Source organism: Somniosus microcephalus, chromosome 6 (assembly GCF_052327205.1).
Source record: "Somniosus microcephalus isolate GS21.2 chromosome 6, FLI_Smic_1.0, whole genome shotgun sequence".
NCBI lineage: Eukaryota > Metazoa > Chordata > Chondrichthyes > Squaliformes > Somniosidae > Somniosus > Somniosus microcephalus.
In genome coordinates this window covers 204,181,469-204,194,564 of record NC_140992.1, presented here as the reverse complement: position 1 = coordinate 204,194,564, position 13,096 = coordinate 204,181,469, and the positions used below count along the sequence as shown (strand labels likewise).

The 13,096-nt window shown below is 41.6% G+C and overlaps 1 protein-coding gene across 2 annotated transcripts in view; it reads right to left on the bottom strand.

Moving 5' to 3' along the window:
* Nucleotides 1-366: 366 nt before the first annotated feature.
* The window catches only part of LOC147116390 (protein-glutamine gamma-glutamyltransferase 2-like), a 35,431-nt gene continuing 22,701 nt past the window's right edge, over nucleotides 367-13,096 (bottom strand). Inside the window, exons 9-13 of one of the 2 annotated variants that reach the window (XM_085991265.1) lie at nucleotides 11,403-11,645; nucleotides 9,524-9,790; nucleotides 7,875-8,035; nucleotides 4,350-4,486; nucleotides 367-2,011 (exon numbers count right to left, since the gene is read on the bottom strand). In XM_085991265.1, the coding sequence (XP_085847391.1) occupies nucleotides 1,861-2,011; nucleotides 4,350-4,486; nucleotides 7,875-8,035; nucleotides 9,524-9,790; nucleotides 11,403-11,645 (959 nt within the window). In that variant the 3' untranslated portion in view covers nucleotides 367-1,860. The remainder of the gene's footprint in view (nucleotides 2,012-4,349; nucleotides 4,487-7,874; nucleotides 8,036-9,523; nucleotides 9,791-11,402; nucleotides 11,646-13,096) is intronic. The other variant, XM_085991266.1, reaches the window with a different exon arrangement.

Below are 13,096 nucleotides of genomic sequence, written 5' to 3'. Positions count from 1 at the left end.
CTACTCTGCTTTATCCTTTGTGTGTAGGAATTCAAATGCAGAGTCCATCACGTGCTGGAGCAAGGTTGTTGAGCATTTCCCTATGGGGGAGGCACTGGCTAGCCCACTGGCACCCCAACACAAACTCTCCAGACCTTTTTGTCCTCTCAGTAACTAGCTGGGCCAAATGTCATAAGAATTTACAATTACTTCTTGCTATACCCTATTGTGCCACCTTATATACAAATACATATTAAATTCTTTAAAAATGTTTCCCCCCTGCCCCGAGATGCTACCTGTTAAATAGAAGCATTAACCCACACAAACATCGCATTACTTACAGCACTGCTGCATGACAAACAATCTATTTAATAAGTACATTAATGATAAGCCTTTAGTATTTAATTTCAAATGTACACATTCTATTACTACAGATGGTGCTTAGATTGGTCACATTTATTAAATTAGCCAGTTTAATATCAAAGCATTACAAGAATATTTGATTCAGGCTTGAATAATTAAAGCTGCCCATTCTATTGAGAAACAATACTAATAACATATAGAATATTATATTCAAACACCTTTTAATACGGGAGTGAGCCTTGGCTCGGGGGTGGCATTCCCGCCTCTGAGTCGGAAGGCCATGAGTCCGAGCCCCACTCCAGACAGCATGCAGAGACATGAGTTCAGGTCCCGGAATACTGGGTTGGCATCCATCGGGGTACTTGCCTCTTATGGAGGTGGGTGGCATCACATCTAGATGGTTATCCTGCTAGGGAGTTGTGAGTCAGGCTAATGGCCTGTCCACTTAAAATGGGTCTTTGTTATGGCAACAACCCAGATGTAAAAGCAGTGGAAGAAATGGGTTGCTGCTCACCACGGAAGAGAAAGAAGAATAAGACCTTTTAATATAAAGGTATTTTGATTGTTTTAGGTTAAAAGATACAAAAGTGTCAGAACTGTTCAACTCCACACGCCACAAGGTTTCTTGCAACAGCCCAGTCCCCAGCAGCCATTGTAAACCAACAGCTTATCTCTCTTCCCCCAACCCCCAATTGGGGATTTGCCAATTCTGCTCTAGGTTGTTGGATGGATTGTGAGGTGGGGAAGACCTGTCAGCAGCAGCAGACCTCCCATCATCTAATCACTGCAGGAGGAACTTAGAGCCTCTTCTCTCCTGGGTTAAGGAGGAAGCAAGAAAAAAGTATAACAAAAAAGGAAAACATTCATATTGGAGTAAAGCGTGGTCACAGAATGGCGTCATATATACACCTTTATCTACCTCCCCATCAATATACACAAACAAGTTTCTTTATAAAGAAGTACCTGATTATTTTTAACTTTTAGCTTCTTCATTCATGAGCCATTCATGTGCCTGCATATCTTTGCCAAGCTTCACATGGGAAGGAAAATCCAAAACAGTCACAGATGAACTTGATGCTCATGCGAACACCCATCAAGCTTGGTTGCTCTGCGAGGGCATTCCTGGTTGCAGCCCATCCTTGGCCTTGACGGTGTGAAGTGCCTTTCCACTCTCTACCTGTCAGTAAGTGTGTCACTTTCTGCATCATCAGACTCAAAAATGTCAGAAGGAAGTTTATTATCTGGTTTTCCTACTCTTTATATTAATAGTTCTTTGGTAGTTTTAAGCAAATAAAGTAAAATGCTTGTAGCGTGGTAACTGTTTTCTGCCTTAATACAATAAACCCAGCACACTGATTGGTAGCATAAGTACTAGTGACTACATTAAACATTATTTCAGTACAAAATATGCTTTCAATTAGCATATGAATCTAGCAACCAAATGTTCTATTGGAATCAGGATTCCTAGCTGATTCCTCCATGGATTAAAATACTTAATAAAATACCAGTGACCATTTGCTAAGCCCGTCTGACAATAATGTTGGCGGAACCTTTAACATCGCGGAGTCTGTTGCTGTCGAAATCCACCATCAGTTTCCGTAAGCCAGTCTTGCTTGGCGTGAAGAATACATTCACCACAACATCTTGTCCAGGATGGATTGCTGCAGCACTATATTTATTTAGAAAAAGAAGAAATAAACAGAAATGAGAGAAATGTAATAGGGGTTTCTTTTAATAGGTTCCTACCTGGTTCTATTAGAATTAAAAGCATGTAGAATGACCAAATGGCCCACATTTGAGCTGCAGAGATTTATGTGTGTGAGTGCAGGTACCCATGTGACTCTGTGCAGGACTGCCTGCAATTATCTGATTATCATTATACTGGAAACATGCAGTTTTCATCCAAAATATATAGTGGGAAATAGTGAGAAGAAAGATCCAGAGAGAATGTAAATATTAAAAGGATGAGCCCAATGAAAAGCCTCTCTCTGGGCTCCTTTGAAAGCCTATTAGTGTGGCATTCCTGGAGGAAGCTGGGAATAAACAACCTAGAGTGAAAATCTTCCAGTATCAGATGCTTACTGATTTAAATTGACTTTTCACATTAGCATTAAATGTCTCATTTTTAGCACCTAAAATCATGTGTTATTTTAATTCTATCATGACCCAATTGAGAAGTATCGAAGTTATCAGTACAGCAGTGAAGGCTGGCTTTTGTTTGGTAGTCTTCATAAACAGGATGGGGAGTGGAAACTGGATCGAAGGAGGCACAACAGTTCAACTAGAAATAAAGATGAATAAATAAATAGTATCCAAGGATATTTTGGTCTTCTCTCTCATTTTTGGTGCAGCTACTGTTGCTGGGAGACTGCGGGTGGTAGTCTGCTGAGTCTGGCCCGAGAGTAGAAGTTGGGCAGCTTTGTTTGCACGCTCATTATAACAGAGTAACGAGATATGACAAAGTTACTCAAACTGTTCTGGTTTCCTGCTGTGCCTGGCCCTTAGATTTCAAATGTAATTTTGCTGCTGCTGTTCTTCCCTCACAGCTTGTACAACATTCTTTGTGACAACAAGAAAATGTGAAAAGACAAGATGGTGGAAATCTTTGATTGTGAAAACAGTTCCAAATAAATCACTGGATAAATATGAACCTTTGTCAGTGTGTCACCAGCATACAATGCAATGTGTGTGGCAGGCTGGCATAGGGTCTCAGTGCCCTGTTCCAATGTGTGTGGCAGAATGCAGGTGGCACAGAGTCTCAATGATCCACTACAATGTGTGTGGCAAAGTGCCATGAGCCCAGGGTCTCGATGCATCATTGCAATGTGTGTGTCAGGATGAAGGTGGCTCTGGGCCTCAGTGCTCTGGTGACGAGCAATATGACTGGTATTGTGTCCATGATTCACCACATGGTGAATTCTCAATCTCAACTGCACTATCACAGCAACAAGTGGTCAGCACTTCCCTACAGCATTGATCCATGATAACACTGTATGAATGTGCAGTGTGATGTAACTGAAGAACAATTAAAGATAACACTCAAAATATCTGGAGAGTGAGTCACTCCAGGACACCGACACACAGCTTCTAGAGGTCAATCACAAAGCATCATTGACAGATACCAGGGGATAATTAATCCGCTTAAGAAAGATAATTTTAAAGATACTGTACATAGGACCGGGACCGGAACAGCAGGAGGATAAAGGTAACTTCCATCACACCTGTCTCACCTGGATTTGAGCCTGGGTTCCAGAGGTGAAAGGGCAGTGTCTAACCCACTGCACCAATTAGTCATTTTTAAAATATAAACTTTTAATGAATATCTTATAAGCTCATATACGGCTGGTGATGCAGTGACATAACATCACCATTTACGTTGCTGTGTATCTATTGTTTCCAATCCTACTGAAATAAACTGCTAATCATTTACCAGTACACACATTTCCCTTTAACTTGGTATTGCCAAAGCCATCTCCATAATGTCACTATATCACTTTCAGCAGGAAATTTCCTCTAACGCTTGAACACAAGTGCAAATTAAATTTGCGTTGATTATGATACGTATACTCTTTTTGGCAATCAAATCTCACTGAACCTTCAGTTACTGAGGTAATAGCCTACAGATGGCGCTGTTAACTTGCACTATACCTGAAACATACAAGAACTCGTGACCACAACAGCTCAGACACAGGAATCTCTTAACCTGCAACATCTCAGACACAGGAATCTCTTAACCTGCAACATCTCAGACACAGGAATCTCTTAGCCTGCAACATCCCAGAGACACACAGAGAACTGTAACCTGCAACATTCCAGAGATTAAGATGCTTTGTATTATTTGACTGTGATATGAAGAAGGATAGCCTTAAAAGTATTATATCAATAAATATTAGTAACATTGGTAACAAACTCTGAGTATCTGACCATGAATGGTTATTGCACGATATCCAACATTCATGTTCTGTATCATCTCTTTCATTTACTGAAATGTTACATATGTTACTCACGGAGATTTAATTTCCTGTAGATCCGTGAGTCCAGTGCCTTCCACACTGAAGATGCCTCCAGTTAAGGTGATGGGAAGAGGATTTGCAAACTTTATTTGGACAGTTAACTCTCTATACAGGATTGGTTCACCAACCACCTAGAATGAGGAAAGACTGTAACTTGTATCATATATTTTAATATACATGTAGTGCATTCAGATATATTAATCCATTTCACTTGAACATTACATTTTTAAATCCATGTCTGATTTTTAACATATAATTAGGAACTTTTAAAACCAGCTTTAACCAATTAATAAATTCCTGGATTTTTTTGTGTGCGATGGATAGGTAAAAACGGATTTCTTCCCAAATTTGCAGAAAAAAACCCCTGAAGTTTCATATTGTTTTTCTGATCAGAAATCAGGTTCCCATATGTGCATGCATCACATCCGTAATGTCAGGATGTACATTAAAGAGCTTTGATAGTGACTATAGCTATGTTATTACTAAAATAGATACACTGTGTATAATACTCCATCAGAGCAGATACTGAAAAATTAAATTTTAGCATCAACTATTTCATATTTCCATCAGATTTTAAAGATATTTATGCTCGCCAATACTATAGTGATGTGCTACTGTAAACATTCATTTTAGCAGTCAACATTTAGCAACACAGTCCATTCACAAATACTATAAGTGTATTTTACTGCTAAAATAGCTTGTCAGTATTTTATGATCATGTAACTGCCCTGGAGGTCCATACATTTGGTGCTTATGAGTTGTGCAAATAATTGTGGGCTGTAATTTATTTTACCTGTGCCTTGCTTGTTTTCTTGAGGTTTAGTTAAGTTCTAAATTATACTGATGATTTTTTCTGAATTTACTGAGGTGTTTTGGGGGTTATATTTTCCCCAAGTTTTTAATGCTAAAAATAAAAACTGGAAAGCACCTGAACAGTGTCAGCTGTGGCTCAGTTGGTAGCACTCTCGCCTCTGAGTCAGAAGGTTGTGGGTCTCAAGTCCCACTCCAAAGATTTGAACACAAAAATCTAGGCTGGCACTCCAGTGCAGTGCTGAGGGAGTACTGCACTGTCGGAGGAGCCGTCTTTCGGATGAGACGTTAAACCGAGGCCCCGTCTGCCCTCTCAGGTGAGTGTAAAAGATCCCATGGCACTATTTTGAAGAAGAGCAGGGGAGTTATCCCTGGTGTCCTGGCCAATATTTATCCCTCAATCAACATCACTAAAACAGATTGGGCCAGTAATTCCGGTCCCAACGTGTGAGTACGGACGGTGTACTCACGCGTGGGCCCGATGGAAGTGCCGGTTTTCAGGATGCACAGCGCATGCGCTGAAAACCGGCATTTCCTGTCCTCTGAACCAAGGGGTTAAGAGGCGGAACGCGTACGACGTATCAGGCAGCGCGTGTATGCTGAATTTCCTTTTTTTGTAAAGAGTTGCCCGTGCGTAAAGGCCTCTGTTTTTACGCTTGAAAATACCAGACGTAAGTACTTAGTTTTACAGGTAAGTGGTCTATTAATACAATTTAGACATTTTTTCCCCACAGGTTTATTATTTTTAAAGAATTTACAGTAAGGTAAGTGTATTTTTAGACACTATTTGTTAAAATTTTTTTTTTTTTTTTAAATTTGATTAATTGTTTAAAATAGTTTTTTTACAGTTATTCATAGTTCACTTATTTAGTGGGATGTTTTTTTAACTTTTATTTGTAGTTTAAGTGCTGTTTTGGGCGCCCTGAGTTTTCATGAGTTTGACAGTTCTTACTATCAAACTCATGAATGAACTTTTGCAACCTCCCATTGGTTGCCCAGTGCCCACGTGATCCCAGCCGGCTCATCAAAATAACTACGCTTTAATTCTGTTTAAAACTACTTTACATTCTTCAAAATAATTTAAAAGTATTTAAAACTTTATAAAAGTTACCTAAAGATTAATAAAAATACAAAAAATGTCTTTAAAATGCTGCTCTGCATGTAGAATTGCTTTGCAGCTTGTGTTAAAAATTGGGGGCGTGGCCTATGTTAAGGAGACCTCAAGGGGCGTGTCTAACTTAGACTCCGCGCGCGAGGCTTCACGCTGGCTGCACTCCTGGGCGGCGTGACGTCAGACGCTGCCCGGGAGTAATCAACTGAAAACAGGAATTGCAAGCGTCCCGGGAGCTGAACGGCAGGCGCGCCGGGTAAGTGCTCATTGGGGGCTTGCATGCGCAGCAAGCCACCGAACCTAATTTCTGGGCCAAGATCTGGTCATTATCACATTGCTATTTGTGGGAGCTTGCTGTGCGCAAACTGGCGCCGCGTTTCCTACATTATAACAGTGACTACACTTCAAAAGTACTTCATTGGCTGTAAAGCGCTTTGGGACGTTTGGTGGTCATGAAAGGCGCTATAGAAATACAAGTCTTTCCTTCAAACCCATGTTTTTAAAATCAGCAACAACAACTGACTTCAAAAGACCCTTCCATATAATTGGCCTGGCTTTATTATTACAGTATATAAAAAAGGATCAAATGTCCTTTATCATCAAAATTAATATACTCCTAACAAAATTGCAGGAACAAACTTTTTTCAAAACCTGCAATTCCCAAGAACACTATTTCATCATCGTCAGAAAAAAATAACGCTTATAATGGGATAAATTATCTTTTTACCACTTCTCAAGCAGTTAATAACTGGTATAAATAAATCTCCCAGAATTAATTAGTTCTGCTATGTATTGGACAATGTTTGTGATAAACAGTTTAATGAAAATTCAGATGATCCCGATTTAGCCAGTAGACCCCATGTGTGCTTTCTGACATTGATTTTAAAAGCGGGGCCTTGATTTTAGGCTTTCTAGAAACAAAGCATAATACAATCCTCTACGGGCATCATTAGTGCCTCATTTCTCCTTTGTAATACTCCTGATAGTTAATCTGCTATTATTAGGACCGAGCAACACATAACCATTGCTGGAGGTCTTCTATGACTTGTTTTTTACTAACTTAAGCACATGGGGGAAATGGATGCTGATGCTTCTTCATATTAAATGGATCAATCTCTTGTGTGTTTTTCTTTAGCTTTGGACTCTAGATCAGTTGAAAGTCCTGTTTAAAAGCAACTTAAATTTGCAATAGTTTAATGTTTTCAGGTGTGCCTGAAGATAGAGCCATTTTGTTACTGTTCTTATTTTCCGTCTGGACTGTTGTATTTGTGAGAGGGGAAAAAATAAATGAAAAGGTGGTGCAGTGGAGCAGGACACTGGAAGCACCAACACCGCTCTGATCTGATCTGATCTGGGTGCCCCTTCTGCAAAGCCAGTAACCCAGGTAGGAGGAGAGGATGCCACTAATCAGTACAAAGCCTCGATCTGTGAGCAAGCACTGGTGCAAACAGGATGCTGTCAATGAGTTAAGGGGGAAAATGTGTCCACTGCTCGGCTTAAACACCGATCACATTTCAAACCCAAAGTTCACTTTTCATTTCCTTTAAAGACAAAATAAAGCTGTTATTCTTACAACTCTGAGGGGGTCTTGCATTTACCTTCACAGCGAGCTGAGGCAGGTTCAGAGCAACGTCACACTCCATAAGACTCACTTCAGATGTGCCTTTCGACATGAGCATGGCCGTCAGTCGAATTAAATTATGCTCAGAGAGATGTTCACCATAGTGTTTGTATTTCAGTCTCAGAATTTCTCTATGCACTAATTAAAGCAAAAACAAATGAACACAGTTTGTTACACAGAATCACTCCAGCTTTCTTTTGAAGCCACTGAATGTAATGAAAATGGGTTACAAATAAACCTGCGCAAAATATAAAAGTAAAATTTTGCTGGTCTTCCCATGCTATCTCTCAGGGCTGAAAGGAAGTGGGTGGCTGTGGGTGACCTGTTTTGCAACGAGGAAATAGGAGGTGCACCTAAGCAGCACAGAGCGACACTGCCACCGCCCCTCCCCCACTGTGGAGAACTGTTTGGCCTCATCTCAGTAGCACCCATGGCACCACAGCCGGGCAGTAGAATAAGGGTCTGAACCTGCATCCTACCACTCTGTGGCACAATTCACTGTGCCACTCGCACGGCTAGACTTTCTTCCATCTGGAGCTTTTTCATAAGTGAGTTGTAATGCTTACTGATCACATCTGACAGTTTACTGAACAATTTATGCAGATTGGATCACAGAAAGAAAGCAGTCCATTCAAGCCCTTACTTGGCAAATGGTAATAGAGGGCTTTAATATTGTCATAGTGAGTTATCATAGCTCAGAGGAAGAAGTATGCTTTTACTATAAGAGAGTATAAATTTTCACATTTAAAAAAAAGAGCTCAGTAGGATTGTAATGATCAAAAAGCAGTCACCGGTAGCTTCCTCAGTATACTCTAATTATAGAGGCTTGTTTTAACCGAATAGGAAATAGTAAATCAGATTTGTTTAAATCAATGGTTGTGTGATGTGGTACTGAGCTATATATATCAGGAAGATTTCAGGTTCAATACCGAGCCCAGGCGTGTTACAATTGGGCTTAGCATCTCTAGGCTAGGGCAGGTTAAAAAAAGTTCTCAATCTTGTTGCAAGAAGACCTGAAAAGGATCAAGCAAGATAATGCAAAACTTTATTTTTCCTTAAACTCCTTCTCCAATTTCTCCCCGTTAGCCAGCCCTTCCTGAAGGAAGTCACTCATGCTGGGCCTGGGGTTCTGGCAACCCAAGATGCATTCTTCACGTGTGAGATTGGACAGTGATTGTCAGTAGTTTATTCAACCATGCACCATTTTTCAGTTGTCAAATGTGATAAGTAAGCATCATCACAGACGAATGAAAAGTATTCTACTCATGCAGTTGGCACAGAGGCACAGTCATTATGCCATGGAGTGGTAGGGTTCAGCTTCAGACTAGAAATGACACTCAGTACCTTCTTCCAGGCCAGCACTAACTTCAGAACCGCCCTCTACAAGAGAACAGCTATTGTGCCTTGTCCATTCAAGTTTTCCCTTTCTCCCTGTGGGGATGCATTGGCCACCGCTCATTACCTCCCTGACAGAACAAAAATTAGAAACTCACCAAACCTATGTCCTTCCAACCTTACAGGACCTCAGGTTGGTGCTCTGACCCATGGCACCACAAAAGTGATGCAGCCGTTTTAGTATAGTGAACCAACATAACCAATTAACATTTTACAGAAAACTGCAATTACCTGTGGCAGCTTTTGACATAAATGTAGTTGACCTCTTGCTGAATTCCTTTAAAATTACCCCATTGTATGTTATAGTGGTTGCAGATAGGGTCAAATGGACATCTTTGTCCATAAAACCATGGTTAACAACACTGAAGTAGACATCAAAATCACTTCCAAGGATTGGTTGAGCGTGTTTAATACTGATCTTTAAATCTTTCGGCTGTGTGTTGGCAGATCTGATTTTCATTCCTGCTTTGCTGTAGACTTCCCGTTCCTTTGTAGAACCTGTGGAAAGGAGGGCATTATTCACACTGTTGGGTAGTGGAAGGTAGGGGGGCTAAAATAAAGAGCTTTTGTGATGGAAACAGTCCCTGCAAAACTTAGATCAGGTGTGTTCTCAACTTTGATTGGGTAACAGTGATACTAAGGCCCTGTAATCCCAAAACTGTGCACTTGTTTGTAATTTTGAAGTGTACTAAGAAACAATACTGTGCGTAATTACAACTAGTTTGCAATAAGTTTAATGTGCATCTGCAGTTGTTTCTTCAACGTGTTGAGCCTAGTCTTCAAATCACCTTGGCCCAATTGACGTACAACTTCAAGTGATCAGATGCACAATGACTTCCATATTATTCTGCTTCGGCCATTTTGTGTTTCACTACCTTTTAGCTTTGTACAAGACCACCAGTGATTCAGTGATTACAAACCCAAGACTAATACCAGTCACTAAACCTGGGATTAAAACAAAACATTTATAAAAATTAAAAGAGGTAATATTCAATCAGCGTCAGCAGAACTTTGTGAATAGAGCCCACTCTCCCCCAGTTTCCATCAAATTGAAGATACCGCACACTGATACTGTTATTATAATACATGAATAAAGAATTATGACAATGGCATCCATTAAAATGGTCATCAGATTTGCACAATGACAATTATCTTCCTATAGTACAGTACTGACCACTCAAACTGGAGAGCTCATGATCTGATCAGAGGTGAAAGTCTCCAGCCAGTCTGAAAACACGATAAAGCTTCTCTATGCTGATTTTTAAATTTATCGCACTGCTATTTATATTTACTTTTCTACTTGGTGGCTGATAGAATTGCAGATACTGGATTACCAATATCAAGAGAGATTCATAAAATTAAATTCATCCAATCTGGCAGCCGAGTGGATTGATCCACGATTTGGTGAGCAACCGGCCCACAAAGACCAGGGATGTCCTAGATTTGATTTCTGGTCTGGGCTGATTTAGTCTCAATCTCAGCTAGGGTGGCAGGACTGTAGGGAATGCAACATTGGTCTGAGTCTTGGAAGGGTTAAAACCATAAGCCAGCTTTGCTGATTGCTATTGAAAGTGGGCATGTGGCGTTCAGGTGAGGATTGTGCTTGGCTGCTGCAAAGCCCAATAACCTACTCTCGAGGCGCATACCTGTGTTAGCTATGGTGCCTTGCCCATCATGATGTTGGGCCTTCAGGAGAAAAATGGTAGGGGATGAATTTGACTGAGAAAAGATTGAAAAGCACAGTTTAAGAGCTGGGTGCATTTGTTGGGACTTCACACAGCCACAATGTCTCTCATACGGAGTCCAAGCCGAGCGACGGTCGGAACAGAGACTTCGTTACATGGAAGGTATGAGGAAGAGGCCAGTGCTTCTTCACTGGGAAAAGGAAAAGCAACCCAGAGGTAAAGTCATTGCAGAGCCCCATTTCTCTACCTCCTCATATCAAGGTTCAGAATAACATTACCAGATCTCTGGGAGCATGTTAGCTAATCTATGCGTACGTGGTGGCAGGGATGAGGGACAAAAAGATGAAGAATTTGCACTAAAAAACATTAGGAAATACATAAAAGTTCCATTTTATTATTAAGTGTGACCAGTAAAAATCCCGTACCCTCTGGGTATTTGTAATCATGTGTAATATCTTCTCTTTTATCTGTGTAGGCACTTTTTGTAACGATCTGTTTTCCCACTTGGTGCTGCTTGACTCCCAGCTCTTTTTTCAATCCATCTTTGTTTACCAACCAGTAAACCACATCTGCATTGACCTCAGCGAAGATGAACACAGCATCATATTTCACATCCACGTGACCTTCTTTTATTGCTTTGACAGGGCAAGGACCGCAGCAGTATATGCCTAATGGGACAAGAACACCATTATAAAAAGGTACTGGAGGAAAGTTTTCTTGGACTCTTTGTAACTTTTGTTCTGCACTTCTCCTGAGGACAGTGACTGGTGATGAAGTTTGCCATCCACAGCCTCCCCAAGTGACCATTCTTCATGGTTGGGCCTAGACTGTGTGTTTGAGTTGACCCTCAACTGAGTAGGATCCCAACTGCGACCTGTAGTGTATGTACTTTGCAGAAGGAACTATATTCTGCAGCCCCTGTATACTGCAGTACCAGTAGTGACCACCCCTGTATATAAGCCTGTGTAGTAACTTTTGCATAGTAGTTCCAGGTTATCTCCACTCAGTAAAGACCTGTTATAACCAACTCCTGCAGTCCGTGTCTCAATTATACACGGACATAATACTGGTGACGAGCAGATCCGAACTTACTTACAGTCTGCACCACCTCATGGGGATCCATCCCTGAAGCGAAGTTATCAGAGGTCGAGGCCAGAAGGAAGAAAGAAAATAAATAAATAAATAAACGAACAGAAGAAATGGGCGTCGACCGTGGGCATCCGCCTCTGATTCATCGGAGTTGAAGATTTGCAGGAGAGGCTGTCGAGAGCGGGGCTTGGTTATCCCGTCGATGGTGTTTCAGCTAATCGGGCTGGTGGCAGGTAGTACACTGATCCTTCCTGGGCTGTGGCGGTCTAGAGCTCGATCGGGTGGCTTTTCAACAGGGCCGAGCAGCGTTGTCGGGAAGAGGAGAGAGAGAGGGTGGAGCACACAGGGCGCGACCGGTGCTACAAAACCGGGCAGCGTACAGACCCGAGAAGAGGGAAGCAAGTGTCCTGCAGGGTTGCTCCGACGACGGGGAAATAATAAAAATTAGAAGCGCAGAAAGCTGCGAGGAGCTGCAGTTTGCCACGGGAACCGCGGAGAGCGGTGTTAGCAGCAGCGCGGGAGGGAAGTGCGCGAAGACCATAGGGCGTTGCCATCAAGGCATAAAACGCCAGCAACAGCGCTAGCAGCAGCGGAGAAGACAGAAAGCGCGGGAGGCGCCATCTTAATCCAGCGGGGAAGAAGGCAAAGCGCGGGAGGCGCCATCTTAGATTTCCAAGATGCCGAAGACTGGCAATATCACTGCCTTCGATAATGCAATAGAAGACTGGACCACGTATGTGGAAAGAGTCGAGGTATATTGCGAGGCAAACGAAGTAGCCGATGAGAAAAAGGCATCGGTACTACTAAACTTAATGGGCGCAAGAACGTACGGTCTATTGCGGAACCTGATTACTCCAGCCAAACCGAAGGCGAAGAGTTTTAACGAAATTGTTGCTATCCTACAGGAACACCTAAATCCTACACCACTGCGGATAGCAGAAAGATTTAAATTCTACAGGAGAAATCAGCATAAAGATGAGAGCAATGCTGATTACCTTACGGAACTACGCAAGCTATCAAAGCACTGCCA